The sequence below is a fragment of the Balaenoptera physalus genome (genome assembly GCF_965194825.1).
Source record: "Balaenoptera physalus genome assembly, chromosome: 19".
Taxonomy (NCBI): Eukaryota; Metazoa; Chordata; class Mammalia; order Artiodactyla; family Balaenopteridae; genus Balaenoptera; species Balaenoptera physalus.
Window position 1 is genome coordinate 3,045,740 of NC_138900.1, and position 12,759 is coordinate 3,058,498.

Genomic DNA, 12,759 nt, shown 5'->3' on the forward strand with positions numbered 1-12,759 from the left:
TCCAGCCCCGGGCCTACAAGATCACCCAAGCACCGCTATTTGGAATTCACGGCCCTTCAGGATCCAGCCTCCTACTGCCAGCCTCTCAAACCATACCAATCTATTTGAAATTCTCTGGAACAGCTGGGTTGAGTTAGACACACAAAACCCTCCACCTGGAATTCTTTGCCCACTTTACCTGGCAAGCTCCTGTGGCTCTGTCGTCCTTCAGGCGTTTCTCCTCCAGGAAGCTTGGTTAGCCCCCTAGCCTGATGAAGTGACTCTTCCATGCTCTCAGCCCCCGGTGAAACTTCCATGTCCTTTATATTGTAGTCTTCCACATCCATGTGACTTTTGAGCCCTGGTACGAGGTCTGTCGCCTGCTGGATCTCCAGCCTTCGAGCATGGTGGCCACACTGCCGCCCTCTCGTGGGTCAAACCGGACTCACCCAGGCAGTGCCCCCTGAACCGGCTTTGTCTTCAGGTTTCAGTACTGAGGGAGCCCGGACTGTAGTCCCAGTGCTACCACGAACTTCTTAGGTATCTTTGGAGCCTCTTTCTTCTCTACGACCTCAGCATCCTCTTCTGACAAGTAGGATAACTAAATGAACCTTGCAGGTCATATATTTCACTGTTCCAAGAACCAAAATGAGGGCTGTGAAAGGGCTTTTGAAGCTCCCCTAAGTCACCCTGGAGGGAGAGGTTACTATGAGCGAGCTGTATAATAAACACGCGTCTGCACAAGGCTGGAACACAGTAATGGCTTACCAGTTCTTTTCCATCTCACTCGAGGGCAAGGAACACGTCCAATTCATGTTTCCCCAGCGTCCATCGAAGGACCCGGCAGACAGGGGCCTTGGGGAAATGTTGGCTGAGTGAACAAATGCCAAAAGCTTCTTGAAGGGGAAGGAGTCCAGGCACATCGTCAGATCCCGAAAGCAGCGACTTACCTGTTTTGTTCATCTCCCATTTGCCCCACTGGAAGCCTAGAGCCTGGATATGGTGAACCCTTGGTAACTACCAGCTGAAGGAGGAAAAGCAGAGAGAGCGAGGGTGAGGCAGGAGGTGTCAGGAAATCGAAACCCCAGGAAACAAAAGTTCTCAACCTTCGGTTTGTCGGTGCTTAATCCCCTCCCCCTGGGAGGCAAGAAAGGACTCCAGCGGCCCTGTTGATAAGATTTATTATTCTCCGCTCTGTACAAGCCGCGTCTGCCACCCGCCCCCCACCCCCCACAAACCAAGAGCGCCCAGTCCCCCTTTGTGCCCCCCCAAACTGCTCGTACCCCACTGTCCGGCCAGATTCCAAAGGAAGGGGGAGGGGCAGTTCAGGCCCACCTCCACCGAGCTTATTGGGGGACTGAACAGCTGCTGGGGCAGGGGCCTGATGAGGGTTACAAAACGGGGCTGGACGGAGGATTAAGTTCAGCGTCTGATAGGAGGAGAAGAGGGCCAGAGAGGTCCAGATGGGGATGGTTCAGTCTTGAGTTTGCATGACATGGGCCTGGAAGGAGGCTAGTCTGTCTGAAGTTCTGAAGGATGGATGGGACAAAGAGAGGAGGGGAAAGAGTCTGCTCGGCCTCCCGAAGGGGCGAGTCCGGAAGGGGACACCTGATCGGAGTGGCAGATAGGAAGCACCCCCCCGCCCTGGTCAGGCATCCTTCCCGGGCAAGGTGCCCGTCCCTGCTCCAGGCCCCCCGAGGCCCTCGGCCTTGTGGGCCAGGCGGTGTTTCTTGAGGCCGTAGGTGTTGGCGAAACCCTCACCGCAGGAGGAGCAGCGGAAGGGCCGGCCGCCCTGGTGAGCCGCCAGGTGCTTACGGAAGTAGCCAGGATCCTTGAAGGCCTTGAGGCAGGCGGGACAGCGGAGCTCGGGCCGCGGCGGCTCGTGCGCGCGCTGGTGGCGCAGCACGGAGCTCAGGTAGAAGAAGCCCTTGCCGCAGTGCTCGCAGCGGTAGGCGCGCTCGCCCAGGTGCAGCCGCTGGTGCTCCAGCAGGTTGGAGCGGTAGCGGAAGGTCTTGCCGCAGGCGCCGCAGCGCTGGGGCCGGGCCACCGCGTGCAGCCGCCGATGCTCCGCCAGGCTGGACGACTGCGCGAAGCGCTTGGCGCACACGCCGCACTTGAAGGCCCGCTCGCCCGTGTGCACCACGCGGTGCTGCCGCAGGTACCAGGAGCGCAGGAAGCCTCGGCCACACACGCCGCACCGGTAGGGCCGCTGCTCCGTGTGGCAGCGCTGGTGGCGCATCAGCAGGGCCGCCTCCCAGAAGCGCTTGCCGCACACCGGGCAGCGGAAGCCCCGCTTCTGCCGGTGGCTGCGGCGATGCAGGAGCAGGTCGTAGGCACCCGCGAAGCTCTGGCCGCAGAGGCCGCAGCCCAGGGTCCGCCGCACCAGGTGCACGTACTTGTGAGTCACGAGGCCCAGGAAGTGCTTGAAGCTCTGGCCGCACGTGGCACAACTGAAGCGCTCGGGGCCCGCACCAGCAGCCCCGCCGCCCCCGGCCACCGCCGCCCCGCTCGCATCGTCGCCCCCAGACACCCCTGCCAGCGCCGCCACGGCCGCCCCCACCTCCCCGGCCAGCCCGTTGTCCAGCACGTTGGCCGCATCGGTGCTGCTAGAGCCATCCGAGGGCTGGGGGCCGCCGGGCGCGGGCGGGAGCAGGCGCTCGGGAGCAGCCTGGTGGACCAGCTTGTGCCACATGAGGTTCTCGATAAAGCCGAACGTCTTGCCGCAGGCGTCGCAGCCGTACGGCTTCTCCGCCATGTGCGCCTCCTTGTGGCTCATGACGTGGAAGAGGTCCGGGAAGTGCTCGCCGCAGTCCGAGCAGGCATAGCTCAGTCCATCGGCGGCGCCCCCGGACGTGGCCGAAGCGCCCGGGCCACAGGCCCCGGCCGCGCCCTGGCTGGCGGGGAGGCCGGCGGCCCCGGCCAGGGCGCAGGGCAGCTGGAGCCGGTGCACCTGGCGGTGGCGGGTGAGGCTCTGCGGGTAGCCGAAGACCTTGCCGCACAGCTCGCACTTGTAGGGCCGCTCGCGGGTGTGCACCACGTGGTGCTTGCTCAAGTGGAAGGACTCGCGGAAGCGCTTCCCGCACACCGGGCACTGGTGTGGCTTCTCGCCCGTGTGGATGCGCTCGTGGCGCTTCAGGGTCTCGCGGCGCCCGAAGCCGCGCCCGCAGATGCCACAGCAGAACGTCTTGCCGGGGACGCTGGCGCCCGAGGCTCCAGCCCCGCTGGTACCGGCCCCGCCGAGCAGCAGCGGGTGAGCGCCCAGGAGCGGGACGGGCACGGCGCCGTACACCACCGCCGCCGCGGCCGCCGCCGCCTTCTCGCTGTCTGTGGCCGGGGGGTCGGGGGGTAGGAGGTAGGGTCCCGAGGGGAAGGTGGGCGGGGGCTGCGGGACGGAGGCCGTCGCGTCCTTGGGCGCGTCGGGGGCCGCGGGCGGGGCGTGGGCAGCCTTGTGCCGCAGCAGGCTCTGGGGCGCCGAGTAGGACTTGCCGCACAGGTCGCAGGGGTACACGGGCCTCGGCCCCGCCGCGCCCGCGCCCGCGTGGGCCGCCTGGTGCTTGAGCAGGTAGGCAGCGTCGCGGAAGGCCTTCCCGCAGATGCCGCAAGGCAGGCGCAGCAGGTCGGCGGAGTGCGTCTTCACGTGCCGCTTGAGGCTCTCCCTGCGGTTGAAGCTCTTGCTGCACACGGAGCACGAGAAGGGCTTCTCGCCCGTGTGGATGATCTGGTGCTGGTGCAGGTGGCTGGGCTTCTTGAACACCTTCCAGCAGAGCGTGCAAGCGAACGGGCCGTCGCCGCCCCCCGCCGCTGCCGCCGCCGCTGCCGGAGGGGGCACCCCCAGCCCCGCAGGGGCGGTGGGGGTCGCGTTGCCGTCGTTGGGGGCGGCGGGCGTGGCCGGGGGGCCGGAGGACGCCGAGGTGGGGGCGGCGGCGGGGGCGGCGGCGGCGGGCGCGGGCAGGCCCAGCGGGGGGAGCGGCGCGCCTGGCTGCTGCGGGCCCCCCGCGGCCGGCGGCACGTCCTTGTGGCAGCGGCGGTGGCGGATGAGGCTGGAGACGTGGTTGTAGGTGCGGCCGCAGACGCCGCACTCGTATGGCCTCTCCCCCGAGTGCACCAGCATGTGCTGGACCAGGTGCGAGGACTGCTTGAAGGACTTCTGGCACACGCCGCAGGGGAAGCGCCGCTCCATCAGGTACTTCAGCCTCCGGAAGTAGCCCTTGTCGTCCTTGGCGGGATCGCAGCCCGCCCCCGCGGTGGGGCCCGGCGGCGTCTGCGAGGGCGCGGGGAGCGGCCCGGGCGTCCCCGTGGGGGCAGCCAGCCCCGGCGTCGCCCCCGGCCCGGATGCCGGCCCTCCGCGCTTCAGGTTCCCGAACAGGTGCTGGTGTCCCGAGAGGTCGACGATGCCCCACTGCGGGGCCGGGAAGGCGGCATCGAAGAGCGGAGGAGGGGGCGCCCCGAAGGCGGGCGGCAGGGGCGGGTCGGGCTTCTTGGCTTGGGAGGAGGACGACGAAGAGGACGACGAGGACGACGAGGATGAGGAGGGCACCTCGGCCTTGGGTTTGAAGGTGGACTGCGGCGGGTAGTCGTACTGCGGCGGCGGCGGCTGGGGCGGCGGCTGGGGCGGCGGCCCGGGGGCGCAGGGCAGCGCCGCCACCGCCTTCGCGTGCTCCCCGTACAGTTCCATGGGCTCGAAGCGCTGGTGGTTGAGGAACTCCAAGAAGTCGAAGGGGTAGCTCTGGAAGTGAACCCCGTCCTCGCCCCCTAGGCCGCTGCTCCCGCCGCCCCCGGCGCCGCTGCCCGCTGCGTTGGCCTCCATCCTGGGCGGGTGGGAAGTGGGGGAACCCTGCAGAGAGGAGGACGGGGCTGAGGAGGCAGGGCCTCGCGCGGGGTCCCCCGGCTGTGGGCACTGGAAGACTCACACCCACCGGCTCGAGATCCGCCTCCCTCATCGTCCAGCCTTGCTCACCCGTCCCTCTGTCCTTCCACCCCACAGACCAGCCTTCCTCTTGGCTCCGCTGGCCCCAGTGGCCTCTCCCCCTCGGCCTGTCCCCTTTCTGAGTCCTCTTCGCTCCTCGTCTCCCTCCTGTTTCTCTGATGCCTTCTATCTCTCCCCGTTTGTCCAGGCTCCTCACCACATCTCTATCCATCCTGCAGACCCTGCAGGCCCTCGACTTCCTCTCCTGAGATTCTAATTCTTCCGGCATCCCTGGCTTCCGCTCTCAGTCCCTCGTGCAAATCCTCTCAGGCCTCCACTCTGGGGCCCCGCAGGCCCTCTGCTCTGAGCCCCCTCCCCCCCAACACACACACACTATCCCCAGCCCCCTCCTCTCAATCCCCTCAGGTTTGGCCTTTGTCAAATGATAATAATAGTTTCCATCAGAGCGGTTAAGAGGGTGGCCTCTGGAGACAATGCCAGATCTGAATCTAAGCCCTGCCATTCTCTAGCTGTGTGACCACGGACAAGTTCCTGAACCTCTCTGTGCCTCGATTTCCTCATCTGCAAATGAAGGTGACAGAGCACCTCCCTACCTCACAGGGCTGCTGTGAGGCTCCAGCAAGCTATGTGTGTACGGTGCCTGCTTCCCGGCACGCTGGACGGGACTCTAGTTATCGCTCTCACTGCTAGCAGCACGAAGAGACAGTCAGGACAAAGGAGGAAAGCTGGAATGAAGTCAGTGTCGGGAGGGGGTTCTTTTACTACAAGGTAGGAAGGAGACTCTGCTTGCCTGGGAAGACCAAGTCACAGCAGCGGGGCTGGGCAGCCTGACACGGCAGGAAACATGCGGGCCCTGGCCCTGGGTTCAAGTCCCGTCTCCTTCCTGACCCACACTCTCTCCACTTCTACAAGGGGGCGGTGACCCCCAGAAGGCAGGGGGGCTTAAGGGGGCTGAAACAGGAGGTAAGGAAACACAGCCACTGGCAGAGCTCGTTCAGCCCCTGGAGCTATCTGTGCCTTCAGCGACATCGCACACCTGGGAGGAGCCTGGCGGATGCTCCGGGAGCGTGGGTTCCTGTCCTCGCCCCTGGGGACCCTCCAGGATGGCAGTTATTCTCTGGGCGCCTCCTTTACAGGACTTCTCATTCCAGACTGCGGCTGTCCATGTCTGTCTACCCACCCCCCAACCTCGTCTCCTGCAATTGACCTCTGAGCCTCAGACCCACCAGGGACCTCGGGAAACGCCTCCACTGAGCGGGTGGAGAGCCGGTGAGAGAAGGGCCCACAAGGTCTGCCATGATTCTTGGCCGCCATCCCCCTTCGCTGGGGGCCTGGCTCTGCGCCTAGCCCACCACAGGGGTCAGTGGGGGCTACCAACGCCAGGGCCCATCAGCCCCCATCCATCTGGCTGTCTCCCCAGAGAGGTGAAAGGTGAGTGTCTCCTCCACCCCTGCCCGGAGGTCAGTATTTTTAGCCTCCAGCTCTGGGTGTCCCTGGATGAGACTCAACATCCTATGGCCTTCACACTCCCCTAGTTAAGCTGATCTCCGGAAGCAGCAGAGGAGTGCCTGGGGGCTCGGGGAAGCCTGTGGGCAGAACCTGAGTCTGGGAGACGGCGCTGGACTGGGCTGGGGGACAGGGAGAAAGTACATGGAGGAAGGGTGCAGGGAGTAGGGGAGCAGTTAGGGTGCTACGGTGGGGGCATGGGGGGACGGTGTCCTAGGAAGGAAGCCCCGCCCTGGCTCGCCTCCATCAGAGCACAGGTTAACAGCTAGCTCTGCCGGGGCATTTCCCACAGGCCAGCACGCTTCCAAGCAGGTCACGCACACTAACTCACTGAATCCCCACCACAGTTCTATGAGATTGTGACACGGGGCCTGTTGTTATCCCCATTTGACAAAACAGAGGCACAGAGAGGACAAGTGATTTGGCCAAGGTCACAGAGCAAGTTTGTGGCTGGACCCCACCACTACCACCACCACCACCACCACCACCACACACACACATACAGGATTGTTCCCTGAGGAGGACGAAGGGGAGGGTGGAACTGTGGGGACAGGAGCCTTATTTGGGGGTGCTCTCTGCATTATGCGGGGCATTCATAGAAGGGGCCAGGTGGCTGGGGGAGGTATTTACCATCCTGAACAGATGGCGCAGTGATGTGGTGAGGCCGTTCCCTCTTGCCTGGAACATTCTTCCCCAGACCTCAAGGCTCCCTCCCGTGCCTCCTTCAGGTCTCTGCTCAGATGTCATCTCCAAGAGAGGGAAAACCTCTAACCCCACCACTCACCAGCCCCTCATCCTGCTGCATTTTTTCCACCACAGTCATTGCCACCAACTTATTGCGTATATTTCCTTTGCTGTGTATTTACTGTCTGGCCTCCTCACCTAAGAGAGTGAAGACTTGGCCTGTCTTGTTCACCACTGGGCCCCTAGCACCTAGCACAGCACCTGGCACAGTGTGGGTACTTGATAAATATTTGCTGAAATGTGGGAATTAAACAGCACCCTCCCAAATCACCAGAGGGTCTACAATGAAATCACAAGGAAAACTAGATGAACAAGAAATGGAAAAGCAACATACCAAAACAGAAGATGCAGCTAAAGCTGTGCTCAGAGATAAATTTATAGCTGTAAATGTCTACTGATACATATTTGTTGCATGAGTGAAGGGATGAGACTATTGCTGACCAGAGCTACCTGAGGGAGGAAGGGGGACATGTAGTGGAGACGGAGCTAATATTGGCAGCGTGTTCCCAGGAGAATGAATTCTGGTGGAAGTGATGTTACGAAGAGGGCCCCAAGGGCAGGTGGGCAGGTGCTGAAGGACTGCTGTTGGGAGAGGCAAAGGGGGTGTTACTGGGGACACAGCTGCTCAGGCTCACAATTATTTCCAATGGTAAACGAGAGACATCTCCTTTCTCAGGGGACCCAAGCCTCAAACTGCTATCTTTCTAAGGGGAGATGTGCCATGGATTTCATGCACAGAGTGGTGTGATGGGGGGAACCCCTCCCAAGGGGCAGGAGTCCCACAGCAACCGCAATCACAATCATGACAACTCATGTTTATTGTTTGACCAGTTTCACATGTACCATCACCTTGATGCCTCATAATAGTGCTGTACCATTATTGGACCCATTTTATATGTAGGGAAACTGAGGAGAAGGGGGGGTCATTTCCCTAAGGTCATGTAGCCAGTGGAGGGGAAAGCAAGTATTGGACTCCAGGTCTCTCTGATGCCAGGACCTGTGGGCCATTCTGGTACAACAAAGCTGCCTTGTGATGAAACTCTAGTCTGTAATAACAATAATAGTAACATATAGTAACACGTAACACTGAACCAAGTGCTTTTTACATGCCCAGTACCCTCCTAAATCCTTTACATGTGTCGACTCAATGAATCTTCCCAATAACCCTAAAAGATGGTTAGGATTATTAACCCCATTTTACAGAGGAAGAGACTGAGGGCCAGAGAGGTCAGTTAATCTCCTAAAGTCATACCACTAACAAGTGGCAAGGCCAGGAGTTGAAGGCAAGCAGTGGGGTTCCAGAGTACACGCTGTTACCCTTACAACATGCTGTCTTTCCTTTTTTGTTTTTTGGCTGCACTGCGTGGCTTGTGGGATCTTAGCTCCAACCAGGGATCGAACCCGGGCCCACAGCAGTGGAGTCCTAACCACTGGACTGCCAGGGAATTCCCATGCTGTCTTCGGGTATTTCTCTCTCCAAAATAAAGGAAAGCCCTCTCTCCACCTTATACTGGAAGTATACTTTGCCCCATCCACTTCCCTGGCACTCAGCCCCGGGACTAGCCACTGGCATTTCCTGAATGCTAACAAGCACCGCACTAGGTGTCTTATCTCAAGCAGACTTCACAACAGATTCATAAGATAAGCATTACTACTGTTCACATTTAGTAGACAGGAGGACTAAGGCCAAACCATGTCACTGTCACTCCTCCACTCAAAACCTTCAGTGACACCATCTCAAAGTGGATCAGAGATGACCTCCACAGCCCCAGCAGCTTCCTGGCTGCTCCACCAACGTGCCAGCTCTATTCCTGCCCCAGGGCCTTTGCACTGGCTGTTGCTTCTGCCTGGAAGGCTCTCGCTCCCTCACCTCCTTCACGTCTTTGCTCAGATGCTGTCTTCTCAGTGAGGTGCTCCAAGACCACTGTAACCTGTCACCCAAACCAACATTCCTGCTCGCCCCAGCCTCCTTCCTTTCTCTCCTTTCCTGTCAGCATCACCTGACAAACCACATGGTCTGTTTGTCTGTCTTCTTGCTGTTGGGCTCCAGCTCTAAGAGGCGGGGTCCAAGCAGGCAAGATTTTGTACCTGTTTTGTTCATTGCTCTATCCCCAGGACCTAGAACAGGGCCTGTCTCAAGTATTTGTTAAATAAGTGAATGAATGAAGCCTGGGAAATAGGGAATCGTTTGCTCAGAGATACGCCTGCTGGTGGGATCCAGGGCTCATCCTTGTAACCATTTCACTCTCGGGGGAGGGGAGCAGTAAGGCAGCCCCCTGGTGGGCCACAGCTGTCCAAGAGAGGAGTTTACACACAGGTGTAACTTTCTGGTGTGTGGCTTTCTGGCGGGGGGGGGGGGGGGGGGCGGGGGGGGGAACAAGAGGATCACAGGAATCTCTTGAAAGCGACCTTCCTGGCACCCCCTCTGACACCACAGCCCCTGTAACTCTATGCCCTTATCCTACTGTATTTTCTTCACACAAACATTTGTAGTTTGCTTTTTAATTTTCTGCCCCATGAACTGGCATATACACTCCACCAGGACAGGGGTTTTTGTCTGTTTTGTTCTCTGCTGCATCCCCAGTGTGTATAGGTGTTCATTAAACAGTTGTTGAACAAAGGAAAGAATGAACAAATGAAGAACATTCTGGGCTCTGCAGAGCTGACAAAGGCCAGGTGACTGATCACAATGCCCTCACTTCTAAGGCCCTATGAGAGCAAACCTTCTCTCCCCTCATTCTTCCCTTCAATTCCTCTGCTCCAACCTCACTGGCCTCCCACGCCGCCCTTCTGATCATGGCCACCTCAGGGCCTTTGCATGTGCTCTTCCTCTGCCTGGATGCCTGGAACAGTTCACCCACATCTTTACATGGCGAAGTTGCCTCTGCTAATTCAGGTTTCACCTCTGAAGTAGCTCATAAGACTCAGAAAACCCAGAAAACAGCATTGGTCTTGTTTGTTTGCTTGCTTTTGATCTGTCTCCTCAACTAGACTGTAAATGCCCACAAAACAAAGACTGTGTGTCTCTCTCTCTTTCATGGATGTACATCCTGGACCTAGAACAGTGAATATTCATTCTGTAAAGAGCGAATGAATGAATGTCTAGGGAAAAAAGAAGTCATGCCCTAGTGGAGCTGGGAGTCTTCCTCAGGGAGTCCAGGAGAAGGGAGTGAGAAGTGGAAGGTCAGGATGAGAGCTGTCAGGGGCAGGGGAAGACGAGCATCCTGAGAGGGAAAGCCTCACGCAGGGCACTGCTCTGTGGGAAGACAGCGGACAGGAGCTGACCCGGAGGAGGGTGGGGTGGGAGTGTTTCATGGGAGCCTGGGGCTAAACTGGCAGCTATTTCTACCTAAAGGGGGAGAGGATGTGGGTGTGAGAGCACAACTCTAGACGGAGCTGTTTATGGGGGGGGGGAGTGAGGGGTGTCGGTGATTGAAAGGATTATTCTCAAGGGTAATTATTGGGGGGGGGAAATTGGAGAAGGAAAAAAGGCATTCTTGGCCACTGACCAGAATGCAAAGTATTTTTACACTAATGAAGGGGGCGTTGTGTGGGGGGGGGGCCGGTTAGGAGCTTTGGGGGCTGTTGTGTGTAGACAGAGATAATGGGAGACAGATCTGCCGTAAAGCACTAATGCCACACTCTTTGGAGGCAACCTACAGGGGATACTAAAGGGAGGGTTCACGGGCAGCTGCCCTGCTTGGGGACGGGCAATGCCGGTGGCATTTTTGGGGCTGTCCTGGAGGAAGCAATGACGGGGGGGTATGTAGAAGGGATCCTATGAGAAAGCCTTCGTGGGGGGCCCTGGCAGCAGTTGGGGGGATCACCACGAATGAGGGCGCTCTGGCAGCTGTCCTACATGGGGGCATCTGGAGTAGTCTTTTGGGGGAGCAGTCACTGGGGGGCCCCTGGCGAGGGCTCGGCGGGAGAAGCACTGATGGGAACGTTCTGGGGACCAGGGCGGGCCAGGGCGGGGCCCCCCCGCCCACGTTGCCCCCGGGACCCCGGGCCACGCGCCCCGTCACTCACCGGCGCCGGGGTCTCCGCCGGGAGGAGGCCGAGGAGGCGGAGGAGGCGCCGCCGCTCCGGGGAGACCCGAGGGCCCGACCGGAAGTGCCGCCCCCTCCCCCTCCCCGGCAGCCCCGCGCCGCCCGCCTGCCGCCCGCCCGGAAGCGGAAATCGCGCCCGTCTCCGCGGCGCCGGCGTGGAGGAGCGGAAAGAGGAGGCGGCGGCGGCGACCGGGAAGAGGAAGTGCGCCTGCGCGTTGGCACGGACCAGCGGGCGGGGGAAGACCCGGCCGCTTCCTGTGGGCAGCTGAGCATAGTGCGCCTGCGTCCTGTGCGCCCGCCTCTTCTTAGGACACCGCCCACACCCTCTGGACATCCGGTTAAGCCACGCCCCCTCCTGTAAATTTCATTTAAGCCCCGCCCAGGTCCCCGAATCACGCCTATTTCAGAGCTTAATTATCATAATCCCCACCCATCGTCTCAGAATCCGTCCTCCTCGACCCAGCCCCGTGAAGTTTACCCTGTTCTTCCCCGCCTCCAGTCCCCTAATCGCTAGAACTCCAGCTCTCCCTCATAAGCCCCCCTTCTCAGAGCTCCTTAGGCCGAACCACGCCCCTGCGTCTAAGCCCCGCCCCTTCCGTCCATAGCATTTAAGTCCCACCTCTCTTATGACTTTCATGCTAAATTAATTCTGCCTCGAACTTCCAAAGCGTTCTCTGAAGTCAGTGGGTCTCAAAGTACGGTTTGGAGACCAGCAGCATTGGCATCACCAGGGAATTTGTTAGAAATGTAAATTCTCAGATCCCCCTGCCTCTTGACTTCCTGAATAAGAGACCCTGGGCGTAGGGCCTAAGGACCTGGGTTTTAAAATACCCTTCAGGTGATTCTGATGCAGGCTGAAGTTTCGAACCACAGCTTTACCACACCTTACACGGGCCCTCTCGTATACTCTCTGTAAGCCTCGCCCCTAACTCGGCCCCACCTCAAGCAGCTGAGCCCGATTCTATTCAGCTCTTCCTCCTAAGCGCCCCCTCTCTCAGGGCCTTTCCTTCGTTACTCCTCTTAGGTACCCCCTTTTCTCCCCTTGGCCTGCATAGCAGTCATACCCACCGCTCAGCATCTTAACAGTTCAAGTCCTACCTCTCCTAACACCTTGCTCTCCGGCAGTTTCCCCTTGAAACCCCTCCCCTCAGATAAACGCTATCCATTCCCTCTAAATGCTCTCAATTTCTGCCCGCCAACCCTTACACCTCCTTAAGCCCCACGCCGGCTCTCAGCCAGCCCCGCCCACAGTTCTCACCTAACTGCCCTACAAGCCTCGCCCCTCAGCCTCAGCGCCGCCTCATGAGTCCTTAGCCCCGCCCCTCTGGCCCTACCAAAGTGGTCAGTCCCGCACACAACCCTCAGCTCAGTGTTTCTCTGCAAACAGTGCCAGGACAGAGATGGGCCAAAGTGGTGGCTGCAGAATTTCTGGGAATCTGGTTAGAACGGCGCCGGGGGTTGCGGGGGGGGGTACCTAGAGTCACGTTTGCACCGAAGGTTCAATGTTCTACTTAAGAGGGAGTGCTTTGAGGTCCACTGGAGATGGGAGAAGCG

The 12,759-nt window shown here is 59.8% G+C and overlaps 1 protein-coding gene across 3 annotated transcripts; it reads right to left on the reverse strand.

Annotated features, from left to right (window-relative positions):
- Positions 1-1,210: 1,210 nt before the first annotated feature.
- On the reverse strand, positions 1,211-11,442 carry ZNF865 (zinc finger protein 865). Of its 3 annotated transcripts, XM_082436215.1 has the most exons (3): positions 11,186-11,306; positions 7,491-7,606; positions 1,211-4,813 (listed from the first exon to the last, which is right to left on the reverse strand). In XM_082436215.1, exon 3 carries the CDS (start codon positions 4,784-4,786, stop codon positions 1,628-1,630), a length of 3,159 nt encoding a protein of 1,052 aa, XP_082292341.1. In that variant the 5' UTR covers positions 4,787-4,813; positions 7,491-7,606; positions 11,186-11,306; the 3' UTR covers positions 1,211-1,627. The 3 variants fall into 3 exon arrangements, with proteins under 3 accessions (XP_082292341.1, XP_082292339.1, XP_082292340.1); XM_082436213.1 differs by lacking the exon at positions 7,491-7,606 and having other exon boundaries at positions 11,186-11,442; XM_082436214.1 differs by lacking the exons at positions 7,491-7,606; positions 11,186-11,306 and adding an exon at positions 7,043-7,468.
- Between the last annotated feature and the right edge of the window lie 1,317 nt (positions 11,443-12,759).

Excerpts from the sequence above, each read along its gene's own strand:
- ZNF865 (XM_082436214.1), bottom strand. The coding sequence starts at position 7,159 with ATGACATCTGAGCAGAGACCTGAAGGAGGCACGGGAGGGAGCCTTGAG. Across the intron at positions 4,814-7,042 it reads TGCGCCATCTGTTCAGGATG|GGTTCCCCCACTTCCCACCC; the intron begins GTAAATACCTCC and ends TCCTCTCTGCAG.